The sequence below is a fragment of the Oryzias melastigma genome, unplaced genomic scaffold (assembly GCF_002922805.2).
Source record: "Oryzias melastigma strain HK-1 unplaced genomic scaffold, ASM292280v2 sc00295, whole genome shotgun sequence".
Taxonomy (NCBI): Eukaryota; Metazoa; Chordata; class Actinopteri; order Beloniformes; family Adrianichthyidae; genus Oryzias; species Oryzias melastigma.
The window spans coordinates 52,155-75,133 of record NW_023416910.1 but is presented as its reverse complement, the minus strand read 5'-3'; the positions used below and the strand labels follow the sequence as shown (position 1 = coordinate 75,133).

Here is a 22,979-nt window from a genome sequence, read left to right as displayed (position 1 = left end):
TCACAACAGATATCCAGTTTAATGTGACTACACTCCACCTTCTTGGTTTTTCCTCTTCCTTTTTTCTTTTTGAAGAAAAGTCGCTTTTTTTTAATGATTTTCCAAACCTGTAAAATTAATACATTCGACTAAGAGGATTCACGTTGGAATACAGATTTATCTATTGCATTTATCTCGATGTACACGGTTATAGAATAAAAAATACTCACTAGGGGAGTAACGAATCATAACCTTCGCGGTTTTAATCATGTCACAGTTTTAGGGTCACGGTTTAAAACTAGAGCTGTCAGGCGATTAAAATTTTTAATCTCGATTAATCGCATTGTCCCGAGTTAACACGCGATTAATCGCAAATTTACATGTGGCCTTTTTTTAAGGAAAAAAATGTATGGTTCGTGGACTTTAGTAGTTCTACATTAATTATGAAAACAAGAATGACAAAATTAATAGTTTTCATCAGAAATACTTTATTTTGTAACATTGTATTGAGATAAACTTTCTTAACAATAAAAGGCTGTAACATAAAATGCCTAACAAAAGCCCAAGTGCAAGTGAAGGGCATTTTAAATTCAAAACTTCAATCAACGTTCAGTAAAATAAAATAAAAAAACATCAAAAATAAAATTTCCATAACACTTTCATGTTCATTTTTTGTCAGGACCAAATCTTTTCCTCCTCTGCTGAACTACAGTAATAAATGAAATAGAGATTTATCATTTCCAATGAACTTTTGTTTTTTAAAACATTAAAGACTGAGAAAAGCGGGATACTCTGTGGATAGTTTGACAGTCTGTTACTGCCGCCGGGTTCTCTGGCTGCAGCTCAATGCAGCGACGTGTCCAGCGGAGCTCACGCCATGAATATGCCGGCAGACAGACCTCTATGCTGGTGCTGGATCACGCTTAAACCTCCAGAACATTTAAAACGTCCCCCGGTGAGCTTGCTGTCCGGAACGTCTGCAGCTCTCGGGACACGAGCCCGTACCACCAGACGTAGTACTGTACTGGACGCGAACCGGAGCCGAGTTAGAGTGCAGGAGCTCTCTAGGTCCTAGCGCCAGCCGGTTTTAGCTCGCAGCTCGTGTTTGGAGACCCGCCTGTGTTTTTAGTGAGAGCAGCCGGTGAGTTGGAGGGCGGGACGCCCGCGCGCGCGGTATGGAAAGGCACATATGAAAAAGTCCGCGATTAATGCGTCAAAAAAATTGTCGCCGTCAAGCGCACGTCAGATTAATGCGTTTTTAACGCGACAAATCTGACAGCCCTATTTAAAACATTTTTCAAATCAGTAAGAGATGTTTAAAAAACAAAAAACAAGAAGATAAATGTCTAAGATTACTTTAAAAAAAAGCTTTAAAACATATATTTGAGAAAACATATTAAGTACCTCAAGGCATAAATATACACTCTCACATCCTTAAATTTTGAACATAATATAGTTTAAAAGTACTATATGAAAATATGAATAATATTTAAAAAATTTAAAATTATAAATCAAACAAAACAGCATACCCCGATTAGTTTTTGAAAGGAGGTGATAAAAACTACAATAAAATTTTCTAGCAAACAGCTTTAATACGTTTTTTGTAAATATCGACTCAGATTTGGTGGCAGAAATTCCAAACAATCCAACTGATCAATTCAAAGAAATAATCAAACTAAATCCACATACAATTTTTCTCACCATAACTATTAAACAAGAACATAGGTATTGTTCAGAAATTCAAAAATAACAATGAAGATTGTCATTGTATAAACACATCTCTAGTAAAAAAAAAAAATAAAAAAAGTAATAACATTTCTATACACTAGCTATATTTGGAGTTTATCACTGCAAACAAAATTAAAATTGCCAAAGTTATTCCAATTTACAAAAATGATGATAACATCTGTTTACAAATTATAGGCCAATCTCATTACTTCCACAGTTTTCAAAAATTCTGGAAAAACTCTTTGAAATACGTCTTGAGAAATTAATTGAGTAACATCATATAATTAATGAAGGACAGTATGACTTTAGGAAAGGGTGAACCACAACTATGGCCATAATTGATGCATTGGAACATATCACCAGTGCATTGGACAACAAAAAGTATGCAATCGGAATATTTCTTGATCTTAAAAAAGCATTTCCCATAGGAAAAATCTGTTGCTTAAATGTGGCTCAATCTTGTTTTCTGAGATCAGTTTGAGATCAGTTTGAGCTTCTCATCTTTGTATCATTCTGTGATCATTTGCGTCTTAACTCTTGCTCCTAAGCAGGGCCGGATCTAGCCAGCCCTTGTTGGGGTCGCAAACAGAATATTGGGGGGGCAAATTTGGGGATACTAAGTGGTTGCGGTGTAAAATATGCCCAAGAAGTCCCCCTCTCATAAAAAATCCTGTTTATAGAGTTTGTAACATGTCTGTGTGTCATCTTTCATCTGAAAGAGAACAAATGTAATCAGAAATCATTTTGTTTTTTCATTTCTGAGTATTTCTCCTTTTAAATCAACCAAACTGTCTTGGACAGACTCTGTTTGAATGAATGATCTTCTTTCATCAACAGCTCTGCTGCACATGCACTAAACCCTCATCTGTTCCTAGTGTCTAGTTCAGGTTCTGGAGAAGAGAAGATGGTATCTTCACATTGACTGCAGTCAAATGAGCCGCCGTTCACATTTCTGTGGTCAAATCAGCATCACTGGATTTTTGGTGTGAGTTTCATCCAATACTTACGGTAGCAGGACTGAGAACGCTGGAAAATCTCCACCAGACTCCAAGGAGCTTCTTGATGTGACCACGGAAATGTGAACGGCGGCTCATTTGACCGCAGTTGGAAAGGATTGTAAATCAATGAAAGAGCATTTTGATGTTAGCTTTCATTATTTTATCAAGAACTCTGAGAAACCAATGATTGAATGTATTGATCACAGCAACGTCAATAAACATTGGAGAATTAGCTAAAAGAGTCTTTGGTGAACTGGAAGGAGAAAGAATCAGGATTTTGGAGGAAGTTCTGTTCATGAAGATCTTCACTTCCTCGTCCCAGCTGACATCCGGATCCGAAAATATGTCTGCTTATCCATCTCTTTTTGGAATATCTTTTTTTATTTATTTATTACTTATTTTGGGTCATTTTTATTTATTTGATTTAAAGTTTATATTTGTTTTTTTTTTGTTTGTCTTAAAATATATGTTATGTATTTTTGTTGCTTTTTATTTATTTTCATCCTCTATTTAGCTATTTATTATCTTCGGGTTTTTTGTTTTTTAATTCTTTATTATGTGTATTTTTGTCAGTTATTTTATTTAAATTTAGTTTATAAATGGTAAACTGTTTAAACTATTAAAACAGCCAACATGCTTTCTTTGTTGAAGATGATAAAAGAATATTTTTGTAGTCATCAGTGTACCAAACTATCAAACTGTTATGCAGAAACTTTTGATTCCTGTTTAAAAACTGTAAAAAAAAAATCCATGGATTAACAAATATTTTGTGATAACAGAATTTATTTTCATCAGAAGGAAATGGGTTCAAATCCAGCATCTGAAATCCTGTTATGTAGTTTTGGTACTTTGTTGAATCTTTTCTTATTTTCACTCTTAACTTTAAAATAGCAAACTCCTAACAAAATTAAGTTTAACTTAACCAATTTAAGATATATCAGGAACAACTTAAACCCAGAGTCAGCTAAACTGTATTTTGATGCAATGTTCATGTCACACTTATTACTGCTCAACCAGCTGGGCATCAGCCAACATACCAACTCTAAAACCATCAAAACTCTCCACAAACAAGCTCTGAAAGTATCAGACAGAAAGCCCAAAGCCCACCATCACTGTCATACACTGAAAAAACACAATCTGCTGGACTGGGATAATTATGTCAAATGCAATGACTCAATTGTAATTGACAAATCCTTCATGGCCTGGCCCCTCCTCCTTTACAGACGTGTACCACAAAAACCACAAACAGGGCTGCTAGATCAGTTTGTTGATTGCTCTGTTCCCCTCAGGAAAAGAGCCTTCAGTCAGGATGTGTTCTCCTACAGAACATCTCACACTTGGACAATCAAAACTGCCACCACAGCTCTGTATAAATAGTTTTTTTTCTTTGGTTTTATTGTCTTTTTGTTATGCTCCGGTACTGTTAGCTTCACTGCTACAAACAGCGCTAGCTTTAGCAACCAGAAACCTGAACATTGTCAACTCTCGCTTTTTCCTCCGAACTCCAACAAAAAGAGCAACAGGTGGAGGACAAGGAGTTCAAATTACGGTTAATCGAGTCATTTCAGCGACAAACAGCAGACGAAAACTTCAAATAGCTCAGCTGCTGAGAACCGCGTGTCTCTGCCGCTGAGCCTGTGTGCGCGTGAGCGACAGAGTGAGAGAGGAGGACCTGAGTGAAGCGAGAGGCCACGCCCTCCCTTGGATCTACCAATCAGCACTAGTAGCTACCTTGAATGGGAGCCAGAGAGAGCAGAGAGCGCTCTGTTTTTCTTGTTTGCATGTCGTCACGTTTGGGGGGGCATTGCCCCACCTTGCCCATGCCTAGATCCGGCCTTACTCCCAAGGGACCCTTAGGAGCAAGAGTTAAGCAAAGATGAGAAAAGACCTCACCGAGACAAATGAGATTGAATTGAGATAAGCTAAGACTTAAGAAATGGGAGAAACAAAAGAGATCTCATAATAGTCTTGCTATGATCTAAATTGTCTCAGTTATTTTAAAGGAGGATTAAAGAAAAAAGGATGAGACAAATTTGAGACGCAGATGAGACACATCTGAGACACTAATGAGACACGTCTGAGACGCTAATGAGACAGATCTGAGAAGAATGAGCTCTAAAAGAGATCTCATCATTGTCTGTTTCATGTCCCTTTCACTTCTCTTGAATGTCTTACCAAAGCCATTAATGACAACGATTTGAGAAACAGTAAAAACAACACTAATATATGAATGTAACATTTTATTTGGCATTTGGCTAGCACCATCAGTACAACATGTGTATTGGGATAACACCATTAGACTCTACATTTTTAAAACAAAATACAGAAATATAAAACATAAATGGAATACAAAAAATAAATTAAATACAAGCTCTGACATTGTTTACTAACCCCCTTGTTGAAAAGTTGGTTTTAACAAAATAAATTTAACAAATAATTTAAAAGTACTTTAACCCTTGTGCTCTCTTATAGGGTCAAGATGACCCTACCACTACATTGATGTGTGATCTCTCCCATAATAAATGTGGACAGGATCTTATGTCTGCCACGGACACCAGAGAAGAATAAAAATACTTGGAAAAAAAACTTCAGCACACTGTCTTGTGGGGTCCGGATGACCCCACTTTTAATGTAAACATGTCCAGGATAGCACAACCACCTGGCTTCTTAATGAACTATTTTGGGTAAAACCAGAAATACATTCACAAAATTGTGTGGTATTATACCAGGAGATCTATTTCAAACAGTGCAAACTTTTTTTATGGAATTGCATGAAGTACATGAACTGTGGCGTACTCAATCTGGCCGACGTGGTGATAATGAATACTTCTAGATTCTAAACAATGAACACACTGACAGCACTGCTGAGGTACAAGGAAGAATCTCACTTGGCTTTGAAACAACAGAACTTACATGCTTCCAAATCCTAGAACACACTTGGCAGGAACTGTATTAAAACTCATGGTCCACGAAAATTAAAAACAAAAAAAAATAAATAAATAAATAAAGGATGCAAGAGTAACCAGTCCACATACTGTAGATCATAGCAGTGACCTACTGCTTAGAACCTGCTCTGGCCGTAAATTTGCTGACAAACACTTTCTTGAGCTGGACCTCCACAATTTTTCCCAACCAGGTGGAGTGGGACATCTCAGGACACAAGCTGTAAAACAAGAACATTAAAATCTAGTATGAGTAAAATGACAATAGATGGCATATAACAAATATAACACTCCAAGATGCAAGCAAATTATAGTTTTATTAGATCAGCTGCATAATGCTGCCGTGAGATTTGATTTACATGTCATCTGATAAGTCAAAATAATAATTTTTGGAATCTAACAGCCAGAATTCATTTTAGAGGACATATTACACTGTGACCTCTATAGCTGTTAAAATAATTGAAATTCAGCATATTACTTCTTTGGGCAGTAAAAATCTAACAATAAGTTAAAATCTGTTTACTTAATGAATCGACTATTGAAATGATCGATTAATCGACTATCAAAAAGTTGACGACTAATTTAATAGTCGTTACTTTGTATTAAATGGAGTCAGAGTTTAGTAAAGTTGAACAAAGTGAACGTTCAGGACCAAAAAATTCATTTTTTTTATATTTTGGTCAGCGAAATCAAAACTTTATCTTTGGTTAAAAATAGTTCCTTGTTTCAGATGCCGACCTCATTTGATTTAATTTCGTTTTAATACCAGAATCTGATGAAGGATGGAAGCTGCACGATTCCTTAGAAAGTTTAACTAATAATTATCTGAATTATCTTTACTTTCTATTAGTTTAAAGCTAATGATGATTAAGATGAGTACTTTACATCCACTTTTTTTTGCCCATGACCCGATTAGTCGACTAGATCTGCAGCAGATCCGTGTCTACGGCGCTTCTGTCTGCATAGTGAACGTTTCATAATCTGCGCTCTTCTAACCAAATGCCGCGAGGACGGCACGGATAATGAGTTTACACTGGAAATGAACCGCTTGTCTAAGGCTTCATCCATATTCCGCGTCGGGCTCGCGTTCGAAGAGCGGATTATGAAACGTTCACCGCGCAGACAGAGAGGCTGTGTGTCTGTACTTATCTGCCGGGGAGTTATGTAGCGATGTACGAGTCCAATAAGTGAAGTGTCTAAAGTAAGTGTCTAAAAGTCCAGAGCTAAGCTGACAAGTGTCTTCTTCTTCTTTTCCTTTCGGCTTTTCCCTTCAGGGGTCGCCACAGCGAATCAGTTTCCTCCATCTAAGCCTGTCTTCAGCATCCTCCACTCTAACACCAGCCACCTTCATGTCTTCATTCACTGCATCCATAAACCTCCTCTTTGGTCTTCCTCTAGACCTCTTTCCTGGCAGCTCTAGACTCAGCATCCTTCTACCAATATATTCACTGTCTCTCCTCTGAACATGTCCAAACCATCTCAGTCTGGCCTCTCTGACTTTATCTCCAAAACCTCTAACATGTGCTGTCCCTCTGATGTATTCATTCCTGATCCTATCCATCCTGGTCACTCCCAAAGAGAACCTCAGCATCTTCATCTCTGCTACCTCCAGCTCTGCTTCCTGTCTTTTCTTCAGTCCCACTGTTTCTAGTCCAAACAACATGGCTGGTCTCACCACAGTCTTGTACACCTTTCCTTTCATTTGTGCTGAAACTCTTCTGTCACACATCACACCTGACACTTTTCTCCACCCATTCTAACCTGCTTGCACTCTCCTCTTCACTTCTTTTCCACACTCTCCATTACTCTGTACTGTTGACCCTAAATACTTAAACTCCTCCACCTTCTTTATCTCTTCTCCCTGTAACCTCACTCTTCCACTCTGGTTCCTCTCATTCACACACATGTACTCTGTCTTACTGCGGCTAACCTTCATTCCTCTCCTTTCCAGGGCAAACCTCCACCTCTCTAACTCCACCTCCACCTGTTCCCTGCTCTCACTACAAATCACAATATCATCTGCAAACATCATAGTCCATGGTGATTCCTGTCTAACCTCATCCGTCAGTCTGTCCATCACCATTGCAAACAGGAAGGGGCTCAGAGCTGATCCCTGATGTAATCCCACCTCCACCTTGAACTCCTCTGTCACCCCTACAGCACACCTCACCACTGTCTTACAGCCCTCATACATGTCCTGCACTGCTCGGACATACTTCTCTGTCACTCCAGACTTCCTCATACAATACCATAGTTCCTCTCTGGGCACTCTGTCATAAGCTTTCTCCAGATCTACAAAGACACAGTGGAGCTCTCTCTGACCTTCTCTGTACTTCTCTATCAACATCCTCAAAGCAAATGTTGCATCTGTAGTGCTCTTTCTTGGCATGAAACCATACTGCTGCTCACAAATGTTCACTTCTGCTCTTAGTCTGGCTTCCACTACTCTTTCCCACACCTTCATTGTATGGCTCATCAGCTTTATTCCTCTGTAGTTACCACAACTCTGCACATCTCCCTTATTCTTAAAAATGGGCACCATCACACTTCTCCTCCATTCCTCAGGCATCTTCTCACCACCTAAGATCCTGTTGAACAACCCGGTCAAAAACTCCACTGCCATCTCTCCTAGACACTTCCATACCTCCACAGGTATATCATCAGGACCAAGAGCCTTTCCACTCTTCATCCTCTTCAAAGCCCCTCTCACTTCACCTTTACTGATCTTTCTTACTTCCTGCTCCACAACCGTCACCTCTTCTACTCTATGTTCTCTCTCATTCTCTTCATTCATCAACTCTTCAAAGTATTCTTTCCATCTTTCCATTACACCACTGACACCTGTCACCACCACCAAGTGTAGCATTTCATTATCTGCATTAAGTTACAATCAAATGTAACTTAAAGTCACAAAAACGACAACACACAGCAGAGCAACCACAACTTTAAATAAGTAACACAGATTAATGGGTTCTCCCCAAACTGAAAAATATGAAGTTTCGTTCTGCGCATGTGCAGTGGATGGAGGTAGTGAAAGAATGAAAGTACTGATGCACATTCTAACATCCCCTGCTTTTCTCCCTTTTTAAAAATATACATTTCCCCACCTTGTTAAAGATGTAATGTCTTAAAGCTCTTTGTTTATATGGGCATCCTCAAGTTTTTTATGTATAGGGATATCTTCAGTTCAAAGATGTTGCTAGTGTTTTGCTTTAATAAATGGGCCTCAGTGAGCAAATATTTTCAGTGTGTTTATATCTGCAAATAGCTTTTGAAATACTTTACACGTTTTATTAAATGTGTTTTAAAGCTTTAAAAAAAGAATTGCAGGCTTTTAATAAGTTTTCTGTTGTTGATTTAGATTGCTTTGTTTGATTTAAGTCTTGTTTTAATGCCAGAAACAAATGAAGGAGAAAAGCTGCATGATTCATTAAAAGATTAATAAACTATTGCTTTATTTTAGTTAGAATATAGCTTAAAGACCTCAAGTGTAAAGATAATGATGGTTAAGATGAGTGTTTTACATCCAGTCAACGCACGAACCGATTAGTCGACTAATCGAAAAAAATAGTATCGAGGTTAGTCGACTATTGAAATAATTCTTTGTGCTACCCCTACTACACACACACACATACACAAACATACATACAACAAAACAACAACAGTACCTAAACACTTACTAGATTGCTCATTCCATTAAGGGGTGTTCTCTCATCCCTTCATTTTCTGGGTTGGAATCCGCAACGTTTTCTTTGCTGGCATTTCTTTCTTGTTCATCCTGTTAATGGAAAAAAAATAAATGTATTTGCCACATTTTTTTATTACACCAAGCTAACCATACCATCTTCAACGATCTGAATGGATTCAGCAGGGAGCTGTGTGCTATATTTCTGTTTTAAAATAAGACCAATATTTTATTTTCGGTTGTAGCTAACTGATTTCATCACTAACTTTGCAAATCTCAGCGTACTATTTCTGCTGTTGTCTAATTTTCTTACACTGTATGTTAGTTTGTCATTGTAGATACACAATGACATCCAAAAAAAGCAAAGCTTGCCTTCCTAAAAACACCAATCAGTGTTCACAAAACTCTACCATGTACAATATGATCAAAAGACTCCCTGAGATTAAACTTGACCGTGTTATTACATTTAAAACACTGTCAACTGAACTTTGAAGTGACTTTCAGACAGATGTGGTGCTTCTGCGTTCTTTATCGGCGGTGCAGGTGCTCCGTCACCTCACCTGTCTGTCAAACTGCTTTACCTGACATTGAAAATTACAGATTGTTTCTATTAGCTGCTCTTATTGTCTCAACACAATTTTCCATCAGCTTTTGAGCTAGTTGCACATAAATCTGCACATAACATTAGCCTTAGCAAACCATCTTCTAAGTTTGTTGTATAGGGTGACACATAGAATTGTATTCATTTCTGCAGTTTATTTTGGTGTATTTTGCTAGACATCTTGTAAACTCCAAAAAGAACGGCCTGCAGCCCCAACCAGAAATGACTGAGCGGTTCTAACAGGTTCAGTATGGCCGATGTACGAGGAAGTTTATACAAGTCTAACAAATATAGCTTACAATTTCCACAACATACATTGCTAGAAGAAAAAAAAAAATGAAAATACTTCTTGGAAAAAAAATGTAACATCACCAAAATAAAACAGTAAAGGTTATTTTAAAATCAAAATGGCAGAAACTAACCTTCAAAAATAGCACAGAAGAACTGCAGGGCAGCAATGGACGACACGTAGGCAGCTCACTACAGTGATCAAAACAAAACACTGCATCAAAATTGGCACTAAAAACACATAAAAAATAATTAAAAGTACATGTAAACAATAAAACAGTCGTTTCTTAATCAAAAACATCGAATTCTAACATAATTAGGAGGCTAAGATCATTTTTATAACAGCTAACTTCAAATATTGGGAGACGCATAAGACTCACCGCCAGCACAGACCCGGGGGAGGGGCTGACTGGCTATTGTTGTCGCCGCATGGTTAAGGAGGTGTGTCACGCTAATTATCTTCCCTGCTCAACAAGTAACAGTGGAACTAAATTACGAAAATAATTGAAATATTAGCACAAAAAAAAGTGCCAAAATTAAAGTGCATTAAGTAATTTGTGCTAACTACTTGCTGAACAGGCGCCAATGTACTGCTTCGTACATATTCCATTGGCCACTCGGTCTAATAAGTTAATATTTCACTTCTTTGCAACAGTGAACCAAATAAACAATTACAATTCTTACCTCTCTAGTCTCTGTGCGGCTGGAACAAAACTTGTATCTTAAACCGCAAATGGACATTTCTCTCAGTCGCTGTTTGCAAAACGTTCCTGTACTTTCCCCTGCAATGTCTTCTTCTTCTACTGGCTAAATGTAATGCAATTTATAGTTTCAATATTATATTTATATATTTATAAAGACATATACATTTAATTGTGCCTTTTAACTATTGTGGATCTGCATCTAAAACCTTTGTGTTCTGAAAAAAAAAAACATCCCAAGTGTATTATTTACACAACTGTCAAAAGAAAAATTTATTAAATTGATGCTGCAATGTTATCTTGAAATTTCATGTTTTTTTTTTACTTCAAAAAGATGTCTTTTACATCACGTCTTATATTAATGGTATGACTTTTCTAGCTTGAAAATATGAATGAGATATCTGAAATGTGTAAGGAATAAGCAACTTTTGTAGGTTGAATATAAATAAATCATAATTGATTTGTTTCTTAAAAAACTGACATGAAAGAAACAAATCAGACTAAATTGAGAACTTGTGCTGGTCTCACTTTTATTTTTGCTGAGACGATGAAAAGACTAAACTGAGATCTTATTGAGCAACAAGAGACAAAACCATGCATATAGTTCACTGAGACAGAGCTGAGAAAGTAAAGAGATCAAATTGAGACATACTTGAGAACGCTGAAATTCGTCTTATCTTTCTCTTAACTGAGATCTGGAGAAGAGACAGTTGTGAGAGAATTTTGAGATCTCAGACAATGGTCACTGTGAGACTTTTTTCTCAGGAGAGATATTCGAGAAGAGTGAGAAAATCTGTTTTGTCTCAAACAGTTCTCATTCATGTCTAGGAGACGTAAATGAGACAGAAAGGAGAGCTCATCTTCAATTTTGCTTTGCTATGGGTTGACACTATTAATCACTCAGTATTGCTCAATAAACTGGAACAATATGGAATCAGGGGGGTTGCACTGAACTGGTTTAACCTTTTCCGCTCTCCTTAGCTTGTTTACAAATAAAAGTGGGGTCATCTGGACCCCACAAGACGCTGAACTTTTTTTTATCATTGATTTTTGAGTTTCACTAATGTCCATGGCAGACATGAAATCCTGTCCACCTTTGTCCACATTTGTCATGGAAGGAATCACACATCAATATGTGGTTGGAGTCATCTGGACCCCAAAGAGAGTAGAAGGGTTAAGAGCTATTTTAATGGAAGAGTACAATATGTTAATATTGATAATTTCATATCTAAAAGCCTTGAGATTGCTTGTGGTGTACCCCAGGGGTCAGTGCTAGGACCTAAACTGTTCATACTTTATATTACAGTTTTTTTCCCAAATGCTTAAACACATTTTCTAAAACATTTGACCAATTTAACCAAATACCAAAACAACTTTCAAAATATAAGCTAAATATACAAAATACTTGACTCTTGAGTCAAAATCTTACTTTGAGGTCAAAATTAAGACTGTTGTCAAAACTTACACACACACATGTCAAACACAACACACTACACAACAAAACACCAAACATTATTTTCAAAATATGAGCTAAATGTATAAAACCCCTTACTCTGAGGTCATAATGAAGACTCATTTTCAAAACTAACAAACACACAGCAATCACAAAACACTACACAACAAAACACTTGACACTGTTCACAAAATTGTTCATAAGGAATGAACACCCCTCCCCCCACCCTGCCTTATAACAATAGAGAAAATTTGTTTTGAGGATTTTATTTATTTACTTTATTATTTATTCAAACCCCATGTTCACTTTTCTCTGTGCAGACCAGATGGCTTTATCCACATCACTGGCATTGTTCACCCTAGCCACACAATAAGAAAAAAAATCTTGTCTGAATTAGTCTTGACAAGACCCTATTGAAATGTCATCAAAATAAGGCCTGCAACAGGTTTTGTCGAGTGTATGGTTGTCTCTCTTCATTTGGGTCAAGGAAAAGAGAACAAGGTGGAAGAAAACCAATACAAATGAGGGGTTAGTGTTGAACTACTGTCTGGTGAGTAAACTTTTGATAAAACTGACATTGTCCCAGACAACAACAAAATCTCTGTTATTTTCTTGTTGAATTTCTATATGAATGATGCAGATTACAGTAACAACTTGAATCTGCTGAGTTGAGGGTTGACCTTTTGACCTGCTTTCCTCATGGACATTCCATAAACCAACAAATGGTCAATAACTATGGTCTGGATCTCATCAGAAACCTTGTTGTTCATCTGGGTCCAGAATGTATGATTAAAAATCAACCTAGCACATACTTTAAGGCTAAATGAAATACTTTGCATAACATATATATATTTTTTTTATTTTAATTGTAAACCCTGTCCCCACAAGAAAAAATATACTATTATAAATTGATAATTATTAGCTTTTATTAATTTTTTTTTTTTACTTCAGCATGGTTTAACCAGTTTTTGTGGACAACTTATTTTGTTTGTTTTCCTTTTTTTAAGTTTATTTTTTACCTATTACTTTTAGCATCAGTACTGCTGAAGCAGGCAGAAGAATTAACTGCCAAATACCCCAACACCATCCCTGTGACGCTTGATGCCAGCAGCCAGGAGGGACATCTTGAGTCCTTGGTCAAAGATCACGACCTTGTTATCAGGTACAGTATAGATTTCAAATATCCATAAGGGTGCTTTGGTTTCTTGGGTTGTCCAGGATCATAACAGTCAAAGAGAGGAGCGGCTGCATATCAAAGAGAGCAAAGGTATGTCTTGCAGTTCCCTCGAGGCTCATACTCAACTGGCTCCTCTCGATGGTTAGGGTTAGGGGGGTAAGGGTTAGGAGCAATGACTGCACTCCAAAGGGTGGAGGGGGTCTGGTTTAAGGACCACAGGATTTCCTCTGCTCCGTGCAGATGGTGCTGTCCTGTCAGTGAAGCAAACGGCAAAGAATATATAATTTTGGCTTTATCGAGCCAGGACCTCCAGCATGTGTTGGGATATGAGGTTTGCGGTGTGAAGCGGCTGGGATGAGGGTCAGCACCGCCAAGTCTGGGGTCGTGGTTCTTGACCTGAGAAAGGTAGTTTTTCCTTTCCAAGTGGGTGGAGTGCTCTTGGCCCTGGTGGAGGAGTTTAAGGATCTTGGGGTCTTGTTCACGATTGAGGGAAGATTGGAGTGTGTGATCCACGGGCAGATTAGAATGGTATCCAGTGTCATGTGGTCGTTCTTCTGGTCCATTGGGTGTGAAGAGAGAGCTTAGTCAGAAAGGAAAGTTCTCAACTTACTGGTCAATATTTGTTCCAGTACTCATCTATGCGATTGGGCAATTACCGAAAGTTCGAGGTAAAAAAAATGAAAGCAGATTTAGGGGGTTGTAAAAAAAGGAAAGGCTTGAGTGACACAAATGCCTCTCACCTACTTCACTCTTACTTATCTTTGGATGCTTTATAAGGTTACCACATCCTGCTGCATGCCTGTGGAAAAAATGTGCATGAACATCTTTCTACAGGCCTACCGAATGGTCTATGACCTTGCTATTTTGTGTGTGCCACCTGTGTACAGGTTTGTCCATTTATCACCCACAGACGGCCTAAATCTAGCTGTAGGGTTGTATTGATCCTTCTAGCAAAAATGAGAAAATATTAGGGTTGAGGACCTCTTTTTCCCTTCCAAACTCTGCACATGGTCTTTAATTAACTTCACTTTTTGGGACAGGCATTTTTATGTTGAAGACCATAATTCAGTCCCAGATCATTGAGATATGGTATTGACCCTGGTTCCAATATCTATTCTCTCTGAATGGATATTGCATTCAAAAATGAATTACCTTGGTTTTGCAATAAGGCAAATACCTATTAACACCATCATACTTCCTACAATTTAAAGTGTTACTCTATTGATGAAGCATTATTTTACGTGTCTTGTCAATACCTTTAACCCCACCATCCATCTGCTTTGTGCAGATCCTGGTCTCATTTTTTTTACATAAGAGTCTTCTTGGGGTTCCAGTGTACATGCACCAGCTAACATACACAGCTAACTGTTGAATGGCAGACATGGCAGAAGGTCTCAGTAGCCCTATGAGTTTTCTAAAGGATTTTTAACATAGAGCTGTCAGCTATATTGTAATATTTCCTTAGACACCCACTTTGTCATCTGTCTGTAGTTTGATTTTGCCGAACACCAACTTGAAGTTGCCCTGCTTCGTGGAGCTTCTCATATCTGTTAATTATGGCATGGTGACTTTTAGAGCAGACACCTGCTGACCTGACTACAAGGTATCAAAAGCTAAATAACAAGTTGATAACTGCAAAAATGCATCAAGAGTTGTTTGGCAAAAGCATGGGAAACGTGGTAATGTTTCAAGGAATGCTTTTCGCATTCTCAGCTGTGCTTCTTATGCAAAATTTAAAAACATTTTGGAAATTTATTACTTTTCAAAATTGGAAACAAACAGGTTTCAAACTGTATATTTATAACATATAAATTACACTTTTGTCTTTCCAGTATGCTACCTTACTCATTCCATCCACTCATCGCCAAACAATGCATCAAGAATAAAGTTAACATGGTGACAGCTAGCTACCTAAGTCCAGCCATGAAGGAGCTGCAGAGCAGGTAATGCCCACATATTAAATATCCACTAACTTTTTCTTCCCCCAGTTGATGCAATGTATCACCTTTTACTTAGCTGTGAAAATTACAATGTTTTGCTCTGTTCAAATGGCCTACGTATTTTGTGAAAGTTAAGATGTAGTCACTGGCTAACCACCAGCTTTGAATTTAAAGCAAAATGTTCCCTTTTCACTGTGTCTAAGTACTCTTAGATGCAATGAGTTATATCACTAGAGATGACATGCTAGCTTGTTGCGTACGCTAAGTTGGATACCATATTGGAATGGTATAGATGTCTGTTTACTGCTGTGTTACAATTGAACAAAAAGATCTGTAAAAACTAGAATGTAACTTTTCACTAGTAAATTATTGCTGTCAGCTGATAAAGGAGAACTTCTATAAAACATTTGAACAAGATCTGAGTGAGTTTACTCTCAATAATGAACGTTTAGGATGATCTTGTCGTCTATTCAAAGTCAATGACAGATTTAGACTTCTCACTATTTCCAGGTTTTCTGGCAGGACCATCCATCTTTTAGTTTATGGAGGATGATCATGGTATTTGTATGTGTGTTAGACCTCAGATCAGACCAGACTATAGCTGTGGATCCTTGCTTAGGTGGCGATCCGATTCGATTCATGAATCAAGCTCAACGATTCATGAATCGAACCTCAATTCTTACTTTTTAATATAATGTTTATTGCTATGTGTATGTCTATTTACTGGATGGATGAAAATTTAAATTATTTGGATTTTATCATCATTTATACCTTAATTCAGAACAGGAGATCAGAATGAACAAAACTGATTAAAAAAAACACAAAGACTCAGATAAGAAATTTTGTTTGTCATTTTAAACTTTTTTTGTCAGTCTTCTGGTTCAGCAGTTTCTATCCTCAAAGTTCTTTAATATTTTTCGTTCTTAGCATCACATATTGGTGCAGTTCATATGAAAAAAGTATTTTTTTTGCAGCAAAATCATCTGATTCACGTTGATTACATCCACCTTTCAGCAGCTCGAGGCTGTTTCTTCAAAATAAGCTGGAGTTTCGTTAACTGCGTCAAATGTTGAAGAGTTATTATACCCAAAATAATGTAAACACTGGAGCTAAAGCTCCGATGTTAAAGCTAATTCATTTTTTCAGAAGTTATATATGTGAGCGGAAGTTCAGTCTCAGTTTCTGAACAGAGAAAAACTCTTGCTAGTTTTACTTTGAAAACCGGAAGCTTCACCGTCACAAAGATGTGTTTACTTCCGTTGGCAGTACCGCAGCTCTTTGTTTTAGTTCGTAAACTTAAAATCCTACATTAATCTGCATTTCACAGCAAAAATACATTGTCCCATGATGATATTTTGATCATATTTTGCTACAATTTACTACATTTATAAAGATCGCGAATCAGCGGTCTTGGACGTCGCGAATATCTGTACTCGAATTTTCGGGAGCAAATCGCGAGTATTCGAGCAGCCGGATTCTCGTTACAGCCCTAGACCAGACGACCTGCTGGTAATCAGATTACTAAGTGGAGAAAAATAAACTAACCAGTATTTCCTCAGTAGTGAAGAGGGAAGAGTCCATCAGAGCTGAATCCTCTTCTGGTGGGCGGAGCTTGAAATGTGGTGTATGAAAGATTGCCTGCCCGCTGTCAGACCACTGCCCAAGTCTTTCTGTTAGAGCAGGGGTAGGGGACCCTGGTCCTCAATAGCCGCCTTCCTGCATGTTTTCCAATATACCAGGTAATCAGTCATGAGTAGGGACTGGTTCAGGAGTGTCCACCCAATAAGAACATGCCAGAGTAGGGTATATTGGAAAACATGCAGGAAGGCAGCTCTCGAGGACCAGGGTTCCCTACCCCTGTGTTAGAGGTTGGGTGGATCCAGTTGTAGAACTGGAGCCCCCAGCCCAGCGTTGCTGCCCCCCGCTGGGGCCCGAACCGGCCCATATAAAACGGGTGCTAGCAGTCTGCAGCGATGTTGGCTACTCACTGATCCGTTTATATACCGTATTTTCTGGACCATAAGCCGCTACTTTTTTCCTAAGTTTTGAACTGTGCAGCTTATATAAAGGTGCGGCTGTTTTGTGGATTTTTCTTCCACCGCTAGGGGCGCTCCAACCGGAAGTAGATTAAAAATAAAATACACGAAATCAATGCAAAGAAGGAAAGCAAACGCTATTTTTTTCTTTAGCAGTTAGATCACACTCAATAAATTATTAAGCAGGAATTATTTTCAAGGCATCTCTCAATCATCATGGAAACCACTCGGAGAACTTCATATGATGCAAGTTTTAAGTTGAAGGCCATTGAGATTGCAACCCAGGAAGGAAACCGCGCTGCTGCACGTAAGCTTAGCATAAACGAATCAATGGTGAGACGCTGGAGGCGGCAACGGGAAGAGCTCATGCAATGCCAAAAGTCACGAAAAGCTTTCAGAGGACATAAAAGCAGATGGCCTGAATTGGAAAATGTCCTGGAGGACTGGGTAAACACACAGAGAGCGAGTGGCCGAGGTGTATCCACTGTACAAATCCGACTGAAAGCCAAAACAATCGCCCGCGAAATGAAAATTGACGATTTCAAAGCGGGGCCGTCATGGTGTTTCAGATTTATGAAACGTAAAAACTTGTCCATCAGGGCACGGACCACCGTCTGTCAGCAACTCCCCCCCGACTTCCAGGAAAAATTGGAAAACTTCCACAAGTTCGTCGATAAAAAAATACAAGAAAACTCAATCGGGCCAGACGACATCATAAATATGGATGAAGTTCCGCTGACGTTTGATCTGCCTCTGACCAGGACCGTTAACAAGACAGGTGCGTCATCCGTGTTGTTGAAAACAACGGGGCACGAGAGGACGCACTTCACCTGCGTTCTGGCATGCACGGGATCCGGAAAAAAGCTTCCTCCCATGGTGATTTTTAAACGCATAACTATGCCGAAAGAACAGCTCCCGAAAGGCATAGTGGTCAAAGTAAACACCAAAGGGTGGATGATGGAAAGCCTAATGAAGGAATGGTTAACGGAGTGCTACGGCAAGCGCCAGGGGGGATTTTTTCACCTGAAAAAAGCGCTGCTCGTTTTGGACAGCATGAGGGCCCACATCACAGATTCTGTGAAAGCAGCGATCAAGAAAACTAACTCCATCCCAGCTGTGATTCCTGGAGGTACAACAAAGTATTTGCAGCCGCTTGACATCAGCGTGAATCGGGCATTTAAAACGGCACTCCGGGCTGAATGGGAGACTTGGATGACAAGCGGTGAAAAGTCGTTCACAAAAACCGGCCGCATGCGAAAAGCATCATTTTCTGATGTCTGTCAGTGGATCCTAACAGCGTGGAGTGCTGTGAAAGAATCCACCATCATCAACGGGTTCCGAAAGGCGGGACTGCTGCGCACGGAGAGCGGCGCACCTTCAGAGCCAACTTCAGCGGAGGACGACACGGAGAGCGAGACGGATGGAGACAGGTGTGATGACGCGCTTCTGAGGCTGTTCAACTCCGACACCGAAGAAGAAGACTTCATGGGTTTCAGAGAAGACGATTAAAGTGACTCGTGGTTTCAAACACGGGAAAAAATTACGGTAAATAAATACCGTCTTGGTTGCGTTCAGTTTTAATGAGCAAAGTTGCTGCCGTGTTAAAAGGCACTGTTCACAAAACACCTGTTCAAGTACATACATGTGCATTTTCAGTAAGAAATCGTTCTGTACATGCAGTAATTATTACATTTTTTTAACATAAACATCTGCGGCTTATGGGCCAGTGCGGCATGTGTATCATTTTTTTTATTTTTTTTTTAAAATAGAGTGGGTGCGGCCTATATACAGGTGCGCTCTATCGTCCAGAAACTACGGTATTTATTTTTATTTCAGAAATGAAAATCCAAACAATAACATACAGCAACAACCTCTCTCCGCACCCCATCCCCGGGCAACCTACAAAACATACAGAAACAGTCATCAATACACATTCAAAAAAAAAAAAAAAAACATACACAACAACAACAAAAACAGAATACAGATGTTCCAGGTCATGACCTTTACTTATGTGCTAAGGGCTTAAAGGAATGCTTTGTCCCTTTAAAAGTGGATCCCAGGCAGGTAATTTCAAAATGGAGCCCAAGTTGACAAAAACATTTCTTATTTTCCTTTTACAACTGCGTGCAGCCTCTCATGAGGAAGTATACTAAAAACTTCTCTGTACCACAGAGTGACAGTGGGAGATGTCTCTCTTATCTAATTTATTAAGATATACTTCAGAGCCATCAAGATGAGTTTTTCCAGGAGCAGGAGATACCGTTTAGGGATTTGTAACACCTTTGAAGGGAGGCCTAGCCAGTAGACCCCTGGATCCTTCTTGATTCACAATTTATAGATCCCACTGATTACAGAAGAAATATGTCAACAAAAACTAGAAATTTTGTGACATTCCCACAAACAGTGAAAATATGTTCCTGTCTCCAGGTGGCATTTCAAACGTAGTGGAGATACAGAACGGTTAAATTTATGCAAGACCACAGGTCTTATGTGGAGTCTGTGCATTATCTTATATTGAGTTTCTCTTAGACTGTTGCATGTAAATGTAGATTTAATCAACTGCAATGCCATTTGCCAGTCATCTTCTATATATTGAGAATCTAAGTCTGTTTCCCATTTACAGGAAATCTCTGGAAGCATGTATGTACCAAAAGAGTTAAGAAGAGAGTAAAATGATCCAATGATGTGTTCCCTATCTCTGCGAAACAACTTTTCTACTTCATGTTCAACAGTAGGCGGAGTGACATGGCAAGAAATTAAATGTATTGGAGAAATACAAAAAAAAATGCTTTTAGGAACATTAAATGTGGTTTGTGCTTGTTGAAAAGACATCACAGTGTTATCTTTAATCAGATCACCAATTACATGTATCTCTAAATTGCGCCAGGAAGAGAACACAGATGGACTCGCACCTTTTTCTGATGATCACAGTTTTTTCCTTTTTAAAATCAGACCAAAATTAAGCATTTTATGATAATTTTACTGTGTCTGCTAAGACCTGTCTCATTGTTTTTATACTAGTCTCATATGGCGTCTCTCTTTATGTATCTTGGACAATAGAAACAAGTCTGCGTGTCATCTCTAGTGATTCAACTCATTGCTTAGATGTACCTTAGTTTGAAATCACTGGTTTAGATAACAGGCTTCATAAAAAAATATGCATACTGGCATACAGCCTTTACTACATACAAAGATAGCGCCGATGAGGTTGGCTGCAGTTACGACTGCTCCGACCACCACTATTTGTTTTTGTTGTTAAAGCCAAGTTACTTCATCCAATTAGTTTCAGCATGGAGTGCATTCGTTACAATAGTGATAGTCTTATTTTTATTAGCGTGCAATGTACTCACAATACAACGTTTTGAACGTTTTTGAGAACAAAGGACGTGGAGGCCTCAGGGGAAACAAGCCGGCATTAGGAACAGGCTGAGGGCCCACACAAACCAAATGTCCAGTCACTGGAGAACAAGCTTTACAATCTCAGGGCCAGGATAAAGTTCCAGAGGGACATTCAGGACAGCAATTTTGCTCTGCTTCACCAAGACATGGCTAAACCCAGCAGTGCCAGACCACGCTATCCAACCGGCCAAGTTCTTCTCGGTCCACCGCATGGACAGGACACAGGACTCGGGGAAGAAGAGGGGAGGCGGCGTGTGTTTAATGGCAAACTGCAGTTGGTGCAGCAGTGCGACCATTGTCTCTTTTACACGGTCCTACATGCACAATTTGGAACTATTGACCATCAAATGTCATCCTTTCTACTCTCCACAGGAATTTACATCAGTCAAACTTTTATCAGCACATAAACTGCCCCACCAGGGGTGAAAGTACACTGGACCACTGTTACACCATGATCAAAGAAGGCTACAAGGCACAATCTTGTCCACTGTTTAGGGAATCCGACTACACTGCCATCATCATCATGCCAAAATATATACAATGTTTCAAGCAGAAAGCTTCGGGTCGGAGGGAGGTCTCACGCTGGACAGACCAATCGCTGGCCGCTCTGCAGGACGCTCTGGATGACGCAGACTGGTACATGTTTCAGATGACATCTGATGACATATGTATGTTTATGGAAGTGGTTGTGGTATTCATTGGAAAACTAACGGATGATACCAATCAAAAGACCGTCATCAAAACACTTACAAACCAGAAGCCGTGGCTGGATAAGTCTGTCCGCAACGCTCAGAGATCCCACTCGGCCGTGTACAACACGGGGCTCGCCAGCCGAAACATGGATGAGTATAAAGCCTCATCTTACAATGTGCACAAAGTGGTGAGGGAGGCGTAATGGCGCTATGTAGAAAAAATAGTCACAGTTTCAGCAGGGTGACTTGACGAGTATGTGGCAGGTTCTGAGAACAATAACGGACTACAAAGCACCACCTTCTAGATCGGTGAATGTGGAGGCTTCTCTGGCAGACGATCTACCTTTTATGCTTGCTTTGTGGCTGCAGCTCAAAGCGCTAAAGGTGCTAGCTGTGCTAACAGCAGCTAACACAAGGCTAACTAGCAACAAGATGCCTTCCCTTTCCACAAAGGATTACCAAGACCTTCTGGAGAAGATCCCAGGGCTGGAAACAAAGGTTCCCCACATAGAAGTGAACGTGGAGCTAAATGGACTTTATGGAAACAACACAACTTTGCCACTACCTCATCTCAGCAGAGAAGAAAAAGCTAACTCGCAGCGAAATGGCACAGATTCTACAGAGAGAAAGACAACATCTGTGGACAATAACAAACAATCGAAAGATAATCCTCCCTGGAACCATCTTGGAGCAAAGTCAAAGAATAAGTCCAACAGCTGGAGAATTGGAGGACATGGGAGGACCGACCCCCTGCGGAGAGCTGAAGACTCTGAGGCTGACTGGCCTTCTCCTCCTACGAGACAGAGGACCTCATCTACTCCCGTACACCGGAGGATAGGAAAGAAGCTAAGCATGAACGGAGCGGTGACCCTGCAAAACAGATTTGCTCCACTGTCAGATGACCCCGGATTACCTAACGACCATCCACTGGAAAGCACCACGAGGAGGACCTGTAACTCATCAGAAGGTAAACGGCCAGAAAGAAAGCTGAAGGCTCGGAATTCATTTCATCAACACCTTTCACATTTTCTGGGAATGCAAATATCTTTTTAAAGAAAATGGATTCAGTTTAAACAAGTCGGGAGTTAAACTGTTCTCCTCCAATCTCTTCTACTTCCTGCGTCATGCCAAGATTGAGATAAATTTATCTCAGTGTCAAGGCCAGACACAGACTGGATCCACACGAGGAATGGAGCTGCCCCCACTGGAGGAAAACATCACAAACGGGAAACCTGCCTCCGATCACCGGAAGTGAAAAAACAAGGACGATGGACCCTCCTGGCGGGGTGGGGGGGCTGCTCCTCTGGCTGGGCTGGGGCCTGCACTCTCCGTGTTCCTGTGCCTTCCTGCTCTTGGGTGT

General features: G+C 39.4%; 1 protein-coding gene across 3 annotated transcripts in view; it reads left to right on the top strand.

Moving 5' to 3' along the window:
* Positions 1 to 22,979, top strand: part of aass (aminoadipate-semialdehyde synthase) — a gene marked incomplete in the record, with an annotated part of 177,904 nt that overhangs the window by 116,097 nt on the left and 38,828 nt on the right. For all 3 annotated transcript variants that reach the window (XM_024262395.2, XM_024262393.2, XM_024262394.2), the window contains 2 exon segments: positions 13,408 to 13,537; positions 15,385 to 15,495. In XM_024262395.2, the coding sequence (XP_024118163.1) occupies positions 13,408 to 13,537; positions 15,385 to 15,495 (241 nt within the window).